This window comes from Hyperolius riggenbachi, chromosome 3, assembly GCF_040937935.1.
Source record: "Hyperolius riggenbachi isolate aHypRig1 chromosome 3, aHypRig1.pri, whole genome shotgun sequence".
NCBI lineage: Eukaryota > Metazoa > Chordata > Amphibia > Anura > Hyperoliidae > Hyperolius > Hyperolius riggenbachi.
In genome coordinates, this window is record NC_090648.1 from 437,190,699 (window position 1) to 437,212,497 (window position 21,799).

Consider the following 21,799-nt stretch of genomic DNA (forward strand, 5'->3'; position numbering starts at 1 on the left):
GGTGACGGCGAAACTGGGAGTGGCCGCCGGCGGGGACAGGAGGATTGGAGGGACACGGAGAGGGCACCGATCAGCTGCAGGGGGCTGAGGAAAGCCACCCCAGGTGAGTAAAACTCTCTCTTTTTTTTTTTTTTTTACTTAAAAAGTGTCACTTTAAAAAGAGGTGGTGACAGAGATAAATTGCTCCTCCAGAGGAAAGCCAAATGGATTTAGAAATTTGATTGTACAGGTTGTCCCTGGTTAACGAACGAGATAGGGACTGTAGGTTCGTTCTTAACCTGAATCTGTCGGAACATTGTGCCATCTCTGTCCCCTGTACCTCCTCTGTGCCCTCCTGTGCCTCCAGTGCCCCCCTCTCTGTCACCTCTGCCCCCTTTGTACCTGTTTATTCAAGTTTAAAAGCCACTTTTTCCTTGATTTTTTTTTTAAATCAATTTTCTCAAAAACTACAAGACCAATTTGAATTTTTTTTACTTGTTCCCGTGGAAACAGAGAATCCATGCCGTTTATAGGTCGTTCGTAAGTCGGGGACTACCTGTATTGCGCCCAAAGGTCTTAATGAGAATAATATTTTTGCTTGATTCCTCTAACTTTTCTTTTTTAGGAGGGACTCTACTGATGAATATTGAACATTGACACTCCAAACTGATAAGTGCTTTGATTCAGGTATGCTCATAAGTCTCAGATAAATAATTGTTGATTGTTTAAGATTGTTGATTGACTACGCACATGTGTGTTCCTCTGCTTTTTTCAGGGTAGACAGTGGAGTGTAATTCCCTGATTGGTTCTTGTACATATTATGTCACTTCCTGGGAATGGGTATATAATACAGTATAATCTCATTATAATAAACTGAGATATAGTAAACATTCAGGTATAGTAATCTACCTCTCCAGGTCCCGACCAATTTCCATTATAAATATATGGGAGCAGCACCTTGTATAGTAAACCCAGATATAATAAAACTTCTGTCATAGTAAACATGTTTTTGGCCCCTACGTGATACTGACTCTGGATATAGTAAACAGTGGGTGGTGCATGTGTCATATGTCAGTGTGAAACCCATGGTCTGCTGCTCTCTTCAGGCTGGTTGCGATTCAGTTGATGCCTGATAACATTTGTAAGACAAGAAGAATGGCACTGGCGCTGGATATACAGTACTGTACAAATAAGCAGCCTGGGGAAAATGAGGAATAATGTGAACATAAACAAAAGAGGATGCAGCATAACTACTTTCACTTTGCAATCACCGATAAAAGTATTGTCACAGTCCTCCCTCGAGATTGTACGCACTCCCGGGTATCTCTTTGCTTATTAGGGCCCTTTCACACCAGAGGACTTTTTCGGCGTTTTAACGCCACAGCCGAAGTTGGCGTTTTCTAAGGTAAAATGAAAGTCCATAGACTTTCATTTTACCTTTCACATCTAACTCGGCGTTTTGGAGCGTTGCGTTTCAACGCTCCCAGGAGCTTTTTCAGGGCTGTTTACAGCCGAAAAGGGCCCTTTCACACCAGAGGACTTTTTCGGCGTTTTAACGCCACTGCCGAAGTTGGCGTTTTGCTAGGTAAAAGAAAGTCCATAGACTTTCATTTTACCTTTCACATCTAACTCGGCGTTTTGGAGCGTTGCGTTTCAACGCTCCCAGGAGCTTTTTCAGGGCTGTTAACAGCCGAAGTTGGCTGTTGGCGTTTCAATGATAGTCAATGGAAAACGCCAACTTCAGCGTTTTCAAAGCGTTTTCAAAGCGTTTTACAGCTATCTTGTTCACTTATTTTTATAGAAGAAAAAAAAAAGGACGTTTTCATATGGGCTGTAAAACTCTTTCAAAAGGCTTTGAAAACGCTTTGAAAACGCTATGTATTGGCGTTAAGCAAAAGGCTGACTTTCAGCCTTTTCTACCGCAGCCTCTAGTGTGAAAGAGCCCGAAGTTGGCTGTTGGCGTTTCAATGATAGTCATTGGAAAACGCCAACTTCAGCGTTTTCAAAGCGTTTTCAAAGCGTTTTACAGCTGACTTGTTCACTTATTTTTATAGGAAAAAAAAAAAGGACGTTTTCATATGAGCTGTAAAACGCTTTGAAAACGCTTTGAAAACGCTATGTATTGGCGTTAAGCAAAAGGCTGACTTTCAGCCTTTTCTACCGCAGCCTCTAGTGTGAAAGAGCCCTTAGCGAAGGCACTCCTGGCAGCGTGTGGAGCACAGTGCAGGCTACTTTCACTTGCAGTGCAGATCAGAGCAGGCCTACTCGTTGCGAAAGAGTGGAGAGTAGAGTGATAAGTCCCACCCCGCAGAGGTATCAGAGCCACTTGCATTACAAAGTGGCTCATTATGATTTGCTGCATTTTGAAGAGAGCCTTCATGATTGGCTCAAGTGTGAGCAGAAAGTTTTGCAGGACACATGCTGCAGGTCCCCCCACTGAGGTATTGGACCCACTCTCAGGAAGCGAGTGGCTGCCTCTATTCAGTGACAGCTGGAATTTTTAAGGAGCCCTGGATACTGTACTAGTGATTTGTCCAGCCTGGCCATGCAGCCTTAAGGTATACTTAACCTTGCAGTCCACCAAATCCACTGGGAGGGCAGAGTTGGTCCTTTGCAGCAGAGAATGTACCAGGGCATGCTGGGTCATTTCTAGGTCAATTTCTGATATAGTAAACTTCTGATATAGAAGTTTTATTAAACCACTTCTCTTGGTCACTTGGGGCAGGGCCAGAACAAGGTCTACCACCAATAGAGGTTGAGCTGCCCAAGTGCGCCCCCCATCGCCCACATCTCCGTTATTGTTCCTCTTTACAGGATGGTGGTAGTGGAGATCATTTGAAGTCTTTTTGTTGCTATGAGTTTTAGGTAGCCAGGTATAGGTGTCCCCATTATAGGTAGACAGTTATAGGTGCCCCCTGTATAGGTAGCCAGGTACAGGTATAGGGGCCCCCAGTATCACTCCAGGTATAGGTTCCCCCAATATAGGAAGCCAGATATAAGTGCCCCCAGATTTCATTCATATACTTCATATTCTCTTACATCTTCAAAACATACTAATAAGTCAACTGGTTTCCCCCCAAACAATTCTATAGTGAAAATATTTATCTATGACTATGGTAGGATTAGATTGTGAGCCCCTCTGGGGACAGTCAGTGACATGACTATGTACTCTGTAAAGTGCTGCAGAAGATATCAGTACTATATAAATACTCAATAATAATATGGTAGGAGATTAGATTATGACTGTGGCAGAGATTAGAAAGTGAGCTCATCAGAGGGCAGTCAGTGACATGACTACGTACTTTGTAAAGTGGTGCGAGTGATGGATGCAACAAAACCCCTGGTGCTCTTCCCCCAAGTGTATACTGTAAATGGGCCCCCATGTGTGCATTTATACATTACCTGTCCTGTGACTTTGCCCATCCACCTTCAACTTCTTCCTATTCCATTTGTGGCTCACATGCCACCAGCATATAATGTGTGACGCATGTGTGATGTCACGCGTGCTAAATGCCAGCGGCTTGTGAAGCGCAAATGGAGGAGCGGATGACGGATGGGCACCGCACGGTGGGCAACACAGGACAGGTTATGTATAAATAAATACACACTAGGGGGCACATTTATACACTAGGGGGTTGCGGCGGATGCAGCAGAAGCTGGGGATTCGTCTGATTCCCAAGAGATGTCATGCTAAAGTCGATGGGGAATCGGTCTGAGGTGTATGGGCACCTGACAAAGCTCTCTCTAATCAGATTGGATTACAGAGAGATTTGTCTCTTGGTGAAATCTGCACATCATCGCTAGATGTATGGCTGGCGCTGCCATTACTCTAGCATGGCAGCATTAGGACACTGCAGTGTCATTTCTGTAAGTCCAGGTCCTTATCAGTACTAGGAGTGGAGGGGGGAGTACAGAAGCCTTTACAGCCTGTCTCCCTGACTTCCACAGCAGAGGGTTCAGGATGGAGGAAGGGGCGCAGGGCTGCTCTCTCTCTCACATACACACACACCACACATACCTTTCACCTTCCCCTTTAGAATTCCATTCTCCATCAGCCAGCCATGCATGACTGGACGGCTTCCTGGGGGAGCAGCTGGATGACATCACTGACAGAAGTCAGTGAAGAAGAGTTAAAAAAACAAACAAACTTGCAGACCAGCTGAGTGCCCTTACTGGTGTGCTAGGAACTGTCTACCAATCTTACTAATCTAAACTATGTATGACTCCTTATCAGGTGCAGTCTTTAGAACAACTGTGCAAAGAGCTTTTTATCTTCGCTCCCTTAGCTGTGTCTCTCAAGACAGTGGGAAAAAAACACTTTTTTTTCTGGACTGCCTGTGGATTGAAATGCCTTTGAAAGCGCCCCATCCTGACCTGATGACCAGCCGCTCAGGGGCCGGGGGGCCTATTCTGCCTATGTATCGTCCCGGCCATGCCTTGGAGTTTACTATAACGAGATTATACTGTACATGTTTGGACTGTGGGTGGTACACCTGATTAAGGGCTCCGCTCGAAACATGTAGTGTATGTCCACTAAGCTCCAAAACAGCCTGCTGCTGCATACAGCCTTCTGAGTTGCATGTCCTCTTTTTTGTTACTGCATTTTGGATCTACAGGGGCGGTGTACCAGCTGGATGCTAGCTGGGCACCCATGGACAGTTCGTCGTCCTTCCATCGACCCCGCATAGCAACACACCGCTTAATCAGATCCAGAGCTGACACGTGTATGTGCAGCCCACCGGCCCAGCTAGCATGCTGGTCACCGGCTGGCTGGATATTCACTGGTTATTTACCTAAGGTCTGAAGCTTTTTCAAGTTTGAAGGGAGAATTCACATTGGTCTGTTGCAATCCAATGGGAACTCCCATTTGCTTCTGCCAGGATTCCAGTCTATTTACTGGTGCTTTTCCACTGCAGTGGATCCAAGTGCTGGTGCTAGTAGGGGCGGTGGAATCAGATCCACAGAGGACAAGTGAGTTATTGAGGAAACGTTTATTGTGACCAGCCTAGTGAGAATTCCATTGATTCCATTAGCATCCACTTTTCTGGCAATCCGACACACTTAGAAGAGATATATAAAACAAGTCTCTGGCATTTAAGAAACACATCCACATAAAACAACAGTAGGTCAAAGGTCCATGTACAATGCACCTAAAAATCTAAAATGTCCGAAAACATTTAAAACTTTGGAGTTATCATCATGTAATATGAGGTCATATTCTGCTGCATATCCTGGCAAGATTAAATGTGAGTGGGCCTCCACCAACACCCTTTGTGAGCCACTCACCGCTGTATTAGACCAACCAATGGTCTATGTGCACATTGGGACCATTCCCGGGTCGTCCCCCACCTCTCGACCCTAATGCTTTGCTTACTCCAGATATATCTTCTTAAGCAACAGTATAACCTCAATAAAAAATACTCCACATAGCGTAATACTGCTAAAAACGATTTAATTATAAAAAGCAATTGCACTTACATATTCCGAAAGGTTATAAAAACATAGAGTAATTTTGGCACGGGCTCTCCCCCGCATTGATGGCCAGGCTGGCAGGCTTCAGTGTTAGACCCTATCGCTCCTCCACTGCGCACACGGTGGACGCTGGGACACCTTCTCGCCCGTCCTCGCCACTACAAGCCACTCCGTACCAGATCCGCTTCAGACTCTGATATAACCTTTCGGAATATGTAAGTGCAATTGCTTTTTATAATTAAATCGTTTTTAGCAGTATTACACTATGTGGAGTATTTTTTATTGAGGTAATACTGTTGCTTAAGAAGATATATCTGGACTAAGGAAAGCATTGTGATCGAGAGGTGAGGGACGACCCGGGAATGGTCCCAAGCAATGTGCATATAGACCATTGGTTGGTCTAATACAGCGGTGAGTGGCTCACAAAGGGTGTTGGTGGAGGCCCACTCACATTTAATCTTGCCAGGATATGCAGCAGAATATGACCTCATATTAGATGAAGATAACTCCAAAGTTTTAAATGTTTTACATTTTAGATTTTTAGGTGCATTGTACATGGACCTTTGACCTACTGTTGTTTTATGTGGATGTGTTTCTTAAAGGGATACTGTAGGGGGGTCGGGGGAAAATGAGCTGAACTTACCCGTGGCTTCTAATGGTCCCCCGCAGACATCCTGTGTTGGCGCAGCCATTTCCCAATGCTCCGGCCCCGCCTCCGGTTCACTTCTGGAATTTCTGACTTTAAAGTCAGAAAACCACTGCGCCTGCGTTGCCGTGTCCTCGCTCCCGCTGATGTCACCAGGAGTGTACTGCGCAGACACAGACCATACTGGGCCTGCACTGTGCGCTCTTGATGACATCAGCGGGATTGAGGACACGGCAACGCAGGCGCAGTGGTTTTCTGACTTGAAATTCCAGAAGTGAACCGAAGGCGGGGCCGGAGCATCGGTGAGCGGCTGCGCGGGCACTGGATGTCTGCGGGGGACCATTAGAAGCACCGGGTAAGTTCAGCTCATTTTCCCCCGACCCCCCCTACAGTATCCCTTTAAACGCCAGAGCGCTACCTCTTGTTTTATATGTGTTTAAATTGTAAGAGGAGGCGAACTGGTTTACTAATCTACAATTTGCTGTGAGCGCTGACCTCTTGTGACAAACACTTAGAAGAGAGCTGTTGTACGATGGGGATGTACATGATACAGAGGAGCTGCTGTAATGGATATTCAACATGGAAAGAGGAGGCTGCACATGGAAGAGGGAGCAAGAAGAAAATTGGTATCTCAATGTATGCAGTAAATGTCCCAATATCTTGCCATGGTTTTCAAATAGTCCAGTGAGCTCTCATGTCAAGAGGAACCAAGGAAGGCTGAGGAGCACTGGATGGATTTGTGCACACTGTTTTCACAAATGTACAATGTTTTTTGATGGATATTTTCAGATGTCAGGATGTGTTCTCCAATGTCAGCGCATCAAGTGCATTTCAATGGCACCATATTATTATTATTATTATTATTATTGATGTATAAAGTGCCAACATATTCCATGGCGCTGTACATTTAACAATTCTACCCTACATATTCCATTATGCATAAAGGGTGGCAAATAGACCCTACAGCAATAAAAAAAAGGCCTCTGCTTCATTCAGCTGCTAAAGCAGATCAGATTTTTAACTATTTGACATTCCTGAAACTCACGTCCAGGAAGCCATGTGCGCTCCTGCGCGTTCCCACGGCCGATCGCGCGCGTGCACGCGCGCTCCCGGCCCGTGGTTTGTTAGCCAGCAAATCAGTGAATCAGGCAACGGTGCCCGATCACTGATTCCTCTCCCCCGCAGGAAAAGCGACAGCTTCTCTCGGAAGCCTAGCTTTTTCTGCTTCCTATTTCCCCTACGTCGCTCTAAGCGTACGTGTTACGCTTAGAGTGACGTCACTGTAAACAAACTCATGGCTGCCATCTTGTGGCCAAAAAGTAAACTACAGCTAAATGTTAAATAAAAATACACATATTTACTAAAAAAAATACAATTTAAATCCCACCCTCCCAAAAATACCCACATAAAATGTTTAATTGAAAAAAAAAACAAAAAAAATTACAATTAAAAAAAAACCACAAATATTTACCTAAGGGTCTAAACTTTTTAAATATCTATGTAAAGATGAAACATTTCATTTTTTTTATTATGAGCTTGTAAATAGTGATGAATGCAAAACGGAAAAAATGCACGTTTATTTCCAAATAAAATATTGTCGCCATACATTGTGGTAGGGACATAATTTAAACGGTGTAATAACCGGGACAAATGGGCATATACAATACGTGAGTTTTAATTATGGAGGCATGTTTTATTTTAAAACTATAATTGCCGAAAAGTGAGAAATAATGATTTTTTTGCCGTTTTTTTCTTATTCTTCCTGTTAAAATGCATTTACAGTAAAGTGGCTCTTAGTTAAATGTACCCCCCAAAGGAAACCTAATTGGTGGCGGAAAAAACAAGATATAGATCAGTTCATTGTGATAAGTAGTAATAAAGTTATAGGCTAATGAATGGGAGGTGAACATTGCTCGGATGCATAAAGTGAAAAACGACTGAATGCGAACTGGTTAAAGTGGAGATCTGCCCCAAAGGAGTTGAGCTGGTGTTTCTCCAGTTCTGCATTTTCCATAGTGCTCCATTGAATTCATCAGCAATTTCCACTTTCCAAGTTGTGAACTCTGGCGGTCTCTATAACCTCTAGCCGACCGCGTCACGCCGACGGGCGTGGCCGCGGCAGCAGCCCCAGGACCGCCTATCGCTGATCGGCGTAAAGTCCTGGGGCTCTGTTTTGCAGGAGATCGCGCGCAGGGTGCGCGTGCATCTCCTGCTTGGTGGGCGGAGTGGAACTCCGCCTTCAGTCTCCGAGTGGCGGTTGCCGCTCGGGAGACTGTTAGATGGCGTAATCACTGTCTAATTACATGTACAGCGCTGCGATCAGCAGCAGCGCTGTACTGGGGACAGCCGTGTGACACGGCTGTCCCCTCCTGAGACACAGAGGTGATCGGCTGTCATAGGCTGACAGCTGATCACAGGGATTGGCTGGCGGGGGGAGGGCGGGCGTTTACAATGAAATAAAAAAAAAAAACTTTTTATATAAAAAAACATAAATAAACAAACACAGACAAACAAACAAACATTGGGGGGGGGGGGCGATCAAACCCCAACAACAGATAGCTCTGTTGGTGGAGAGAAAAGGGGGGGGGGGAGATCACTTGTGTGCTGTGTTGTGTGGCCCTGCAGCTTGGCCTTAAAGCTGCAGTGGCCAATTTAATGAAAAATTGCCTGGTCTTTAGGGCGGTTTAACACTGCGGTCCTCAAGAGGTTAAAGGTGGCCACAAACTATACAATGTTTTAAATATCTGTTCAATTTAAGAATTGAAATCAATTTTTCTGATTGTAACATTTCAAAAATATGACCAGTGTACCACACACCTATGTTCAGTTTTTCCCCAATTATCATAAAAATGATTGGAAACTCTGAAAAAATTGCTAGAGTGTGTATATTAATTAATTGACAATCTAACACACACCATACAATCTTAAGAAAATGTGAAAAAAATTTCCAGCATTCCAGATCGATAAAAATCCAAAAAAACAGGAAATCCGATCGGATTTTTTTCAGTCAAATAAAAAAAAAGCTTTTGATTCTTTTCGGGAGATACGATCATATTTATAGAATTGCCGTAAAATTGGATCATTTTATTGTATTGTATGTGGCCACCTTTAAGGTGATGATGCTGAGATTTATAGACATTATTATTATTATTATTATTAATAATAATTTATAGAGCGCCAACATATTCCGTGGCGCTGTACAAAGTAAGAAACAAACATGGGGTACATAATAATACAGACAATGGTGTACACCAATATACAAGATACATAATTAGTGACAAAATACAAAGAATAATACAAAATACAAAATAGAGAATTGGTAATGACAGTGTTAAAAGTAACATGATGAATAAAATGTATAATGATTTCCAAGACACAAAAAGGTGAGAGAGCCCTGCCCTTGTGAGCTTACACTCTAAAGAGAATAGGGGGGGGGGGGGACAGGAGGAGGGGTAGTATGCAACAAATATATAGAGGCAGTGTGTTTTAGGATTCCTAGTAGGAGTGCAATTTGGTCTTAGTACAAAGGGAAGTGGCCTAAGGTAGAGCATATGCTTGTCGGAACAAATATGTTTTTAGAGAGCGTTTAAAGGTAACAAAGGTTGGCGAGTGACGGATGTGTTGTGGGAGGGCATTCCAGAGGAGGGGTGAAGCGCGTGCGAAGTCTTGTAAACGTGAATGTGAGGAGGTAATTCTAGAGGAGGACAACAGAAGATCATGGTGATCAACACTCATGGCTGGTAATTACTACCAACAGTATTGGTAATCATGGTTTCCAACAGTCCTTTTTTCACTGAGGCTAGGTTCACAGTGCATCGTTGCGGAGCTGCGTTATAAAGTCTTATAATGCAGCTTACTGCACTGCAATGATCAGCCTATGGGGCGTTCACAGTGCGACTCTAGAAATGCATTGTAACGTGTAGCATTATGATAATACACTGCTGCAGTGCGTTACCTCTAAACGCACACGTTACCCGGTACAGGAAAGCATACTTTTCATTGCCTGTATGCTTTACTGTACCTACTGTATGCAACAGTAATGTAGCATTTATGTGCATTACCACCTTTTTTGTTGCGTTGTAATGCTGCGTTGCGACTTTAACATCGCATCACAACCCAACATTCTACTGTGAACCTAGTCTAAGACAGTCCCTCTTTGAGAACCAAATCCCTGTATCACTCTTTCTTCTTCATTTGCCCCTCTTTTTTATTGTGGCACATATAAAACATATCAGTCGTTTACAATCAGTAAAATAGACATCTGGCCAACATTTTACAATTTAAGAAAACATTAACATATACAGGGTATGAGTGGCAAACATTTTACTAGGTACTACGTCTGCAATTGCTAGGCATTGGAAAGAGCCAGTGAGTCCAAATATGTCAGAAATAACAAAAATTATACATTTAAACTTTACATATGAGATTGCAACGGGTCAGACTAAGAAGACTGCTAGGAATTGGGGGCTACAAAGGAAAGACCAGTTAGGTCTACAAGAGATTATTGACCTCGGAAAGAGGTCAGCTCAGCTTGGAAGGAGTTCCAGCTCAGGCATACATGAGGCAAGTGTAGATATAAATGGCAAATAATAGTCTTACATTTGTCCCTCTTTCAGCACTGATGTACAGATCTGTGTAAATATACTGTATGTATTTTTCTACTGAAAACTGTGTTTAATCGACTATTATCTTATTTCCTATTGTTTAAATTGATACTGTATAGTTCTTATTTTCTAATGTTAACATGGAGGAAAACTAATGATGACAGAAGGGACCAGTGTGGTTTGAATAATACAATTACATCTTTGGCTTCCAAATTGTTTGTGGTATGCGTGATGACGAGGGGTGTGGTAGGGGCGTGGTCAGAGGCGTGAAAGGGGCGTGTGTAGTGGTGATCACTAGAGATAGTCTGAACAGTTCGCCTGCAAGCTTTTTTAGGCGAACATCAGGTATTTGTGCTTGTTGCGAGCACAGGGCGATATTCGACCCGCCCCCATACACCATCATTGGGCTAAATTTTGACCCCATACATTACAGTCAGCAGGCACATGGCGGCCAATCAGCCTGCACTTCCTCAGGCCCCACCGCCTATAAAAACGCAGTTGCGCCGGCCATGTTCTAATCTGTCTTCAAATGGGATAGTGAGAGGAAGGGAGAGGCATTGCTGGAGATATGAAAAGCGTTAGCTAGGCCTGTTTATTTTGTTCCTCGCGCACTGACTTACTGTTAAAGCACCCCAAATAGCCCTTGTGAGGTCTACTTTATCCTTCTGCTGTTTTTTTTTTGTTTTGTTTTGTTTTGTGTGCGACACTCCACAGCCCACTGGCACCCACCCAGGGAAGCAGGAAATTTGGGCGCATGAGGCAGGAGGACAAAAAGGGCGCCGCCATTCACTCCCATAATAAATATCGTTTAATCGGCGCCCAACAGGAAAAAAGGGCGCCGGAGAAAAATAACGTTTTAAAAGCGGCGCCCCTCAGACTTTTAATGTTATATAACTGCTTCTCATGATTACACATTATTTAAGGATTTATAATTTTTTACACATTATTTTTAAACGAAAAGCAGTACAATATTTTTTAAAACATTATTTTTAAACGAAAAATTGTAAATTTTTTCTTTTTTGAAACATTATTTTTAAACGAAAAACCGCACAATATTTTTTAAAACGTTATTAATGCTTATCACAGGGGGTCTTAGGTTTAGGCACCACCAGGAGGGTCTTAGGTTTAGGCACCACCAGGGGGGTCTTAGGTTTAGGCATCACCAGGGGGGTCTTAGGTTTAGGCACCACCAGGGGGGGTCTTAGGTTTAGGCACCACCAGGGGGTCTTAGGTTTAGGCACCACCAGGGGGGTCTAGGGGTTAGGGATAGGTACAGGGAGGGTTCTGTGTGAGAGTAGGGTTAGGTATAGCTTTAGTAACATTCTTATTAATGTTTTATAAAACGTTATTATAAATTTCACTTTTCAAACAGGGAAGATTAACGTTTTTACAATTGCCGATTTCATACACATTATTTAATGATTTATAACTTTATAAAACATTATTTTTAAACGAAATATAGCACAATTTTTTTTTAAACGTTATTCATGCTTATCGTTTAAAACCGTGCGCCCTTTTTTCCCGGCGCCCTTTTTTAACGTACGCCCCACCCAGAGCTGTGCTGCCCAGTGTCCACTATAATTTTGTGTCACAGTAGACACTAATGGAGTGCTACTCTAGTACCTCTGTTATCACTGTATTGTGTTTGAAATATTGCATATATCTGTGTCTCATTCTACACAACTCACTGACACCCAGAGCTGTGTCCACTCTAATTGTGTGTCACATTAGACACTTTAAAAGAATCTCTTTATTCCACCAATGTAGGAATGTACCGTGATTTCTGATCTTTAGGGATTAAAACCCGACTCTGCTTTAACTCCGTAGGTTTTGGTGGGACGTTTGTTAGACCCTTTGAAACAAGTTTACCATCACTTTTGTGGCTAGAAACAGTCTTTGTAGTATTCAAAATTTGCCTGCCCATTGAAGTCTATGGCCAAAATTTGATGCTCGCGGCATCTCTAGTGATCACACTGAAATACCTTCTTCTCTTGTATAGCGGCTCTTTTAATGCCCAATTTAAACCAAACCTTTTTTCTTACGTTTGGATAGAGCAGGATTTTGTTACAACCTTCTTTGAGTAGTTATAGCTGTCTGTGTTCTTGCCAAAAAGATCCCCCATGTTTCCTGTTGACAGGTTTCATCCACCGCAATTCCACTACATAAACAGTTCTCAGTTTCAGTGACTTCCCCCAACAGGTCAACAGACAGCAATAAAAATCTGAGGGAGGTTCCAACTCTTCTCCACTCCATACAGAGCTGAATAATACTTTTCACAGTTTACAGAGGAAAAAGGAGATGACTATGTCTGTTAAATCTCTTTATTATTAATAATAAAAATAATAGGAATAAGAAACATGTTGTACCGTAGTTGGACAGTAGGAAGATCAGAGCCGAAAAAATTGAGTCGTAAACCTGAAAAAAAGAGAGTGAAAGAAACACAGTCACATTGTTCTGGGTACGTGTGTGAGGCCAATTCAAAAGGCACCGTAGAAACTTAGAGGCTGCTCGATCTGAAACTCTAGCAAATGGTCCTACAATATTTGTTAATTATTCACCAAGAACAAGTATGCAGACCACGTGTAGTGCCTCTTGTCGCCAGCATACTTGTTCCAGCTGAGGGACTGACAGATTAGAACCAGGGATTGTCAGCCAGCTTCTACCTAGACTCTAAAGCTCCGTACACACATCCAATTTTAATCTGCAGATAACTGATCAATTTTACTACTGCCATGTAGTATGAGGGCCAACAGATTTTGAATACTATGAACAGACTGTATAGGTATAGTCTCATACTACATGGAAGTAGTAAAATTGGCCAGTCATCTGCAGATAAAAATTGGATGTGTGTACAGACCTTAAAAAGAACCTGAGAAAGGGGGATTTTAAAAAATGATATGCTGATCGGTCCCTCCTCGACCCCCTACCCTGACTGTATCCTCGACTATCCATCACGTAGAGTCCATCGGTCTGGGGCTTACTGTGCATACTCAGCCGTGCATGCACCCCCATCGCGCTCCGGTCTGCTCATGCTCCAACTGGCTCTGACTGAGGGACAAAGTATTCAGACAGGTCAGGAGGATGGGACCGATCAGCCTGAAGGGGACTCATTTTTTATATCCCCCTTCCCATTTCCACTAAGTACTTCTAGCGAGGCACTGCATGTTCTGTGCGGTAACAATGGAATCCATTGCATTGCATTGCATGCAATTTAACACACACACTAATTTTGCATCTATAAAATTAGTTTTAAAGAGTATATTTAGGGATCAAGCAACGAGTATTAATTAACAAGACCCTGTTTTCTTTTTCCCCTGTAGTGATCCTTTAACTTATGTTATACTGTTTGGGCACTTTCTATTAACTACTCCCTTCATTTCTGCAAGTCTGGCCACATTTTTAGTGATTATTTGAGGGGGGTGGGGGTGAGGAGAGCTTAACCACAAGCAAGTAACTTCTGATCCGCCCAAAACAGGTACTGGGCATAATATTCCCAGCAAGCCACTTTGTGAACATCTATAGATCTCTCAACTCAGTTATATGTAACAACATGGCACCACAGGGGCGTAACTAGGGCAGAGCAGTCTCTGCAACTGCACGGGGCCCAGAGGTGCATGGGCGCTCCAACCACTAATATTTCCTTTCTCTTATATTCCAGATCGCTAGGGAAGGATTGCGAACATTAAGGGGGCCCCATCTAAATTTTTCTGGGCGCCCCATATTTGTAGTTACGCCCCTGTTGTACTACATCAATTCCCCTTCCTGTCTCGTCTGTCCTCATTAACGGGTTTTCACTACACTTTTTGGGCATAATTGAGAAGTCCTGTGCTCTTAAGTTGCATCTTCTGACATCTCTGGACACTGGAACTATCAGCGCATTTCACACATCTCCTGAGCAAAACTATTCTCCCTTCATGTCCTAGGAACCTCCTCTCTAATGAAACCTACCCCACTACAGCCCCAAAATGTATAAGGATCCCCCATCTAACTCCAAAATACTCAGTAAAGGAGTCTAGTGCTGAAATTCCTGGCATCGAGATCATCTGAAACCTGCACAGAAACCACCCACTACTGAAACAAAAAGAGCCCGGATTACACAAATGGTTTGTAATTTGGTGCTTGCTTTTCCAGCACTGAAGTCATTTCAACAAGGCTAAGTTGGCCGTACCATTCAGATGAATAACGTGTCAGTGCCCAGAGAGGAAACTACCTGGGAACATCTCTGCACTGGATTCCACCGCTTTGCAACACTTACCTGTTACATCAGCAGCGTCACTGCACTTCACGCGGTCCCCGGTAGGGGGATAGGCCAGTTTTCTGCACACCAAATGCAGTGATAAAGATGTTGATGAGAACGGTGACAAATACAAGGGCAGTGGCCGTGTTATTCATGATATCCAAACTGGGCTGCTTGGATACGTCATTCAGGTTCTTCCGAGCTGAAAGAAATAAGATGAGATGTTGCATGCAGAGTTGGCGTTTTGAATCCACCAGACGATTTGTGGATCTATGAATAAATAATAGACTTAGGACACATACACGCAACCAATTTTGATTGACCAATCACTGGTCAATTTTACCACCTCTATGTAGTATGAGAGCCAACAGATTTTGAATGTTCTGGGCAGATTGTGTAGGAAAGCTCTCATACTCCATGGAAGAGGCAAACTTGGCCAATCATTAGCCAATCAAAATTGGATGTATGTACCAGGCTTTAGTTGGGAGCAGGGTCTGCAGCATCTGGTCACCTGATTCTGTGCTGTACAATATTCTTATCTATAACCCATGAAGTGTGCAACTCACAAACAGAGGACACTGATTTGACTAGAGAACACTTGTGCATCAGAACCAAGAAGGTACATAATGTGATGAAGTCACCTGCTCTGCAAGCCTGCGAGGGATCTAGCAGTCCAGAAAGTCAGTGTGAAAGAATGATTTCCTGTAAGGATTCAGATGGCATCCCCGGCACTCCTGCAGACGTCTAGGAACCAGCGCACGCAGTCTGGTAAGTCCAGTGGGCAGGCTCTGCAAATACAAATGCGCTCAGGGGAGGACTGGCCCAGGGGGACGGGGGGCAATTGTCCCCCGGGCCGCCCAAATCTTAAGTAATTAGGGCCAGCCGCAGACACACCACAGGTGACAGGTTCGCAGTGGGGATCGCAACCTCGCACGATATTTCCCGGCAAGTTGAAGTATCCAATCAGAGAAGGGGCTGAGGCGGCCGGCCGTGGTGTGCCCTTGTGCGTGGCTGCGCCTGTGGTGTATGTGAGCGGCACAAGGACACAAATAGCTTAGGTCCTCTCTGGCCCGGTGGGTTGACCCTGCTTGACTCCGCCCCCCGCCTGGAGCCATTGCCGCCCGCAACGTGCTGCTGTGCCTGCGATGTCATCGGAGTGAGCTGTCTCACTCTTCAGCTTTCTGTGCTGGGGGGGCTGGGGGCCTGGAGCTGCAGCTACGTGTTTCTGGCCTGGCTGGAGGAGTCGGACACAGTCCTCCCCTGTGCTGCTGTGCCTGAGGTGTCGTCGGAGTGAGCTGTATCACTCTTCAGCTTTCTGTGCTGGGGGGGCTGGGGGCCTGGAGCTGCGGCTACGAGTGGCTGGCTGTCCTGGCTGGAGGAGTCGGACACTCGGGGGGGCTGGGAGTCGGAGATGCCACCTATAGCTGCTTGCTGCTGTGGAGGAGGAGGAGGTGTAGGACTGAGGAGACAGGAGGATAGAGGAGGTCGGGTCCAGGTCGCTAGAGGAGAAGGTGGTTTTTATACATTTTGTTTCTGTACTTCTCCCTTCTTGTCACTGAGTTACTCACACTTTGCTGCCTGCCTGCTACTGCTGTCAAATTCAATTCGCTGCCCAGGCCAGTGCCCTCTGAGTTTTTTTGTGTGTGATAATCATCCCCATTCTGACCCTGGCCTGAGGGGGAACGTTTTTTCTTCTTGTGGTGTGATTGGCGGCAGGGGAGGGGGGAGGCAGGCAGTTAGGCACTGTCAAACAAGTAGTTGGAGGGGGGGGGGGTAGGTGTCAGACAAGTAGTTTGTATGGTGGGTGGGCAGGAGTGGGGTTAGGCATCACCAGGTAGGTAGGTTTGTGTGTGTGTGTGTGTGTGTGGGGGGGGGGGGGTTGTTTAAAGCAGTAGGATCAGCCACACTATGCCAGGGAAAAAAAACCACATATATAAGTAGTTAAATACTTGATCTACTTACATAACACATGTATTATACTGCCCACGTTTTGATTTCAGTGAATGTTATATAGTAAATTACGAGAATTCTGTTCCTGGTGGGGGCCATGTCTTTTGCCCACAGTTAAGGTTAACTCGTGATGTCATTTCTGCCCTTTACTTTTTTTCTTGTCTCCTCCAATCGCTGAGTCGCCTCAGCCTTGCTTGTAAACACAATTGAGTAGGGATTAGGTTTCAGATAAGCAGCTGGCAGGGAAACAAAGGAAAGAGGAGGAATACATGCTAGATAAAAAGAACCCCCAGCATGCAATTCTTTGGCACCGACTACTAAAGGGCCAGTGCTCCTTAAGTATGTGATAACTCCAAATCATAACAGCAGAAAAAGTTTTGAAAGTTTTGAATGCAGGATTAGCATCTTTATCACTTAATACACTCAGACCAGTTGCTGTTGAAATTTGATTTTTATAGTGACGATACCGCTTTAAAGGAGTTATCAGGCATTTTTAATGAAATAAGTGCTACGTACCCGGGGCTTCCTCCAGCCTCACGCTCCCAGCATGTCCCTCGCCGCAGCTCTGCAGTCAGCCATTCGCTGCCGTTGCCTCCCAGTCCCCGGCGATGGCACCAGTCCGACCTGGATGTCGACCTGTATTGCGCCTGTGCGAGCAGCACTATCAATCACCGCCACGTGGCGTCTACACAGTACGCTCTGGTCCATGTGGCAGTGATTGACAGCGCCGCTCGCACAGGCGCAGTCGGCCTGACGTCATCGCCGGGGGCTGGGAGGCAGCGAATAGCTGACTGCAGAGCTGCGGCAAGGGACATGCTGGGAGCTTGGGGCTGGACGAGCCCGGGGTAAGTAGCACTTATTTTCATAAAAGAAAAAAAGCCTGATAACTCCTTTAAGGTTAGGCATCAGACACAGACAGGTAGATTGTGCGGAAAAATGGGGTTAGGCATCAGGTACATAGTGTGTGTGTGTGTGTGTGTGTGTGTGTGTCTGTGTGTGTGTGTGTGTGTGTGTATAGTGTGTGTGTGTGTGTGTGTGTGTGTGTGTGTGTGTGTGTGTGTGTGTGTGTGTGTGTGTGTGTGTGTGTGTGTGTGTGTGTGTGTGTGTGTGTGTGTGTGTGTGTGTGTGTGTGTGTGTGTGTGTGTGTATAGTGTGTGTGTGTGTGTGTGTGTGTGTCTGTGGCTGGGGCTGTTAGTCATCACAATTTGAAGATTTGCACACAAGAAAGATATGGCTTTGGGCTGGGGATGACGTAAAACGGGCCTCTAGTTTGTGTTGTCCCCCCAGGCCAAAAGGTCCCAGTCCTCCCCTGCGCTAGTCTTCAAAAGTACTTGGAGATGTGAGTACTTCCTAAGATTGCCCGAGGAGGGCCGATGACGTATTTGACCAAGCTGGTCAAATAACTTCACCAGGGCCCGGCACTGGAACAACGGGACAAAGTGAGGACTAGGAAGGCTCTATGGGATCTAGAGCCTTCCCTCTCCATAGGTAAGTATCTAGCTATTTTTTCCCAGTTCAGGTTTACTTTAAATTATTGGTTTAAAACTAGATTAATATAAAATCGTGTATGTGGTCAGCAAAGCCTGCTGTTTTGTTTTTTTAAAGAAAACCTACCAATACACGTATGTGCACTTTCTTGATGCTTGCTTTTCTAGACATACCGGTAGACATTTCTATTTCTGTGGTTAGGATGGTCTTCCTGCAATGCTTCTTACCAATGATAATCAGCAGAACCCCGATGATGAGCTGCAGCGCCAGAGATAGGCTGATGAGCGTGATGAGGGTAACATAATACGTAAAGCTGGGTCCCTGCTCCAGAACTGCCTTCAGCTGGGTTGCATTCGCCATAAACAATGCCACGTCCAGCATGCTCTCTGCCAGGCTCTTCTTGGTGGCATAATGATTAATATTGATAGCTGATCTTCTTGGCCGCCCTCCAGGACTACCATCGACCTACAAGACATGCGGCTGTGTCATTAAAGTGGAAGTCCAGGCAAAATGCTTTATTTCAGTTTAGAGTAAAAAGGGGAAAAGGTTAGAACTCTGCAAAGCTGTTTATTAGCATAAGCAACCCAGGCAGTTGTTTAGGAAACCACTTGGTGCAAGGAGCACTGATAAACCACGCCAAGCACTTTCACTATGGAATTATTATACTCAACTTGTGGATGAATGATGGAAGGGATGAGCTAAAAACATGTTGGTAAGTATTGGACAAAAGGTGCGCTGGGTGTGCTAAAAACTGCCAACCAGTTCACCCAGTCGTTTGATGATACTTAAATGCAGGAGATGTAGTTAATGTGCTAATTAAGCTCATAAATTGTTTTAGATATAGTTTTAGGGCAATATTTAATAAATAAAAATTGTGTTCAGGAATGTCAGAAATGTGATTCTAAACTGATTCTAAACTTTTCTACACCTGTGTATTACCAGTCTTATGACACGTACAGTGCATTCGGAAAGTATTCACAGTGCATCACTTTCTCCACGTTTTGTTATGTTACAGCCTTATTCCAAAATGCATTAACCTCCTTGGCGGTAACCCCGTACTACACACGGGGTAGCCGCCCCGGAGGATCACATGGCCCCAGGACTTTTTTTTTTTAATGGTGCAATACGTTTTAGCTAGTGGTTCGCTAGCTAAGCGTATGTACAAAGTTGCTTCGGTCCCCCGCGATCGCCCGGAATAGCTCCCGTTATACGTACCCCCCAGTGTTCCTACGCCGGCGCAGCTGCCCAGTCGGCTCCAGGGTTTGCGATGACGGTGATCGGGATTGCGGATGACGTCATGACGTCGATTACGTCATATCCGATCGTCGCCATAGCAACGCTGGAAGGCGATCGGGAAACTGTGCTTTTCATGGGATCGTGGCGAGGTACGTATAGCCGGCGGCGATCGGCGGGCATGGGGGGGACCGGAGCAACTTTGTACATACGCTTAGCTAGCGAAATGCTAGCTAAAGCATTTGAAAACATTTTTTGACAAAAAACCTCCCGGTGGACGCAGCCTGAAAAACTGCGTACCACCAAGGTGGTTAAACCCATTTTTTTCTCAGAATTCTACACACAAAATCCTATAGTGACAACATTAAAAAGTATACTACTCATAGCCTTTGCCTTGATGCTCAAAATAGAGCTCAGGTGCATCCTGTTTACCCTGTGGTGGGGTGTGGGTGTCGGGGCACCCTCTAGAAAAAGGCACAGGAGACAAAATGGGAGCCCAATGGTGCAGTACATCAAGGTAAAATGGTAAGTGTAAAAGTAAAAAAACTACTCACAAAGGTGGGTTGCAGACAGAGCCAGGACAAGGTCCTCCAGCACCCAAGGCTGAGACATCAATGTGCGCCCCTCCATCCCTCCACCCCAGCCATCACACACTGATTGCTATTAGACTAAGAGGCACCCCACGGCCCCCAATACCTTAATCTCTAGTTATCTGCCTTGTAGTCACTTCCATGTATCTCCTTTTCTTATTTCTTTCTGCTTTAAACGCAATTAGGAATGACAGCTGAATGAATTGTGCGCCCCCTCCTACACTGCGCCCTGAGGCTGGAGCCTCTCCAGCCTATGCCTCGGCCCGGCCCTGGTTGCAGAGGGGCAACCGACCACAGGAAGCAGGTGGAGACAATGAACCCGACTCCACTCTGGGAGGTTGCCGGGGAACTAGATGCGGTCGCTCTCTTTGGGAAAAGAAAGGAAACAGATCTCCACTGTGGTGAGACCACAAGTACTCTGTTTCCACCCCTCAAATAGGTGGCATATGGGGGTATGGAATGCACTTATTAGGTAAAAGAGGCTCCCTAGTGTATAATAAAAGCATTTAATAACAGTTTAAAATCGACAAAAGATTGAGGTAGCTTACCTCAGAGACGAAAAATCTTTGTATAAACAAAATATTTTATTAGTGGTAGTACAGGAATCGCATTTCACGGGTCTAAGCCCGCTTCCTCAGGCCAATATCAGTGCCAAACTAAGCAAAAGGTTTAGCATAGGGAGCCTCTCTGTTTACCCTGTTCATCCTTGAGATGTTTCTGCAGCTTAATTGGAGTCCGCCTGTGGTAAGGCAGCCTAAAATGCAAAGCGGGTGTAAGAGGTGCTTGATTTACCTATTCCAGATGCTGGTTCGGCTCTCCTCTTCCTCCCCTGAATTGGCATTGCCGACATCGTCTTCTGGGTCCCGATCACATAATATGACATGTGATTGAGACCCAGAGGATTACTGCAGGACCACTTGGTGGGGGAAAAGGACAGCCTATGCAGGGTCTGGAACAAGTGAATATGAAAGCACTCTCGAACTCTGCATAGGCTGCATTAGGTAGCCTAGGTTTAGTCTGCTGAGACAGCCCTGCCCAAAGTTACCTGACATGAGATAACTCAAATGGGGCTGTTAAAAGATTAATGTACTGTATACTCAGGGATGGCCCTGCCTAGGAAAACTCACCATCAATTTGATCAGCAGAGACAGTTTCATTGTCTCTACTTGATGACACAGTCTTTGAAATATACCAGAGCTAAAATGTATTTGTGTGTATTCCTGCACACCGTTTTTTCTCTGTGAGGGAAAGCGGAGTCACTGACAGTGGCAGTTCCACATGCTACCATGTGAGGTCAGTATTGTCAAGCCTTCAAGCAACCTGCAGAAATGACCTTTTCTGTCCTAACCTATATTATGCTACATACTGTGTATTGTTTGCCTTATGAGAACAAAAGGTATGTGCAATTATTCAGATATATTCAGATCATGATGCAGCATGGCTCAGTAGGTGAAAATGAAAATAATTATTGTACTTTTCTGTAAAGGCAGTAACACATTCAGAGTGACAGGTACCGGTATGTAGCATGTCTACTGCCTATTAATGTTACTAAGCCACACTAATTAAACTAGCAGAAGCAGATTATTTACTTTAAGCTTCA

The 21,799-nt window shown here is 44.7% G+C and overlaps 1 protein-coding gene across 1 annotated transcript in view; it reads right to left on the reverse strand.

The window, feature by feature from the left end:
- Window positions 1-13,008: 13,008 nt before the first annotated feature.
- The window catches only part of NINJ2 (ninjurin 2), a 48,781-nt gene continuing 39,990 nt past the window's right edge, over window positions 13,009-21,799 (reverse strand). Inside the window, exons 2-4 of the mRNA XM_068272960.1 lie at window positions 18,604-18,841; window positions 14,957-15,140; window positions 13,009-13,116 (exon numbers count right to left, since the gene is read on the reverse strand). Coding sequence (XP_068129061.1) covers window positions 14,974-15,140; window positions 18,604-18,841 — 405 coding nt within the window. The 3' untranslated portion in view covers window positions 13,009-13,116; window positions 14,957-14,973. The remainder of the gene's footprint in view (window positions 13,117-14,956; window positions 15,141-18,603; window positions 18,842-21,799) is intronic.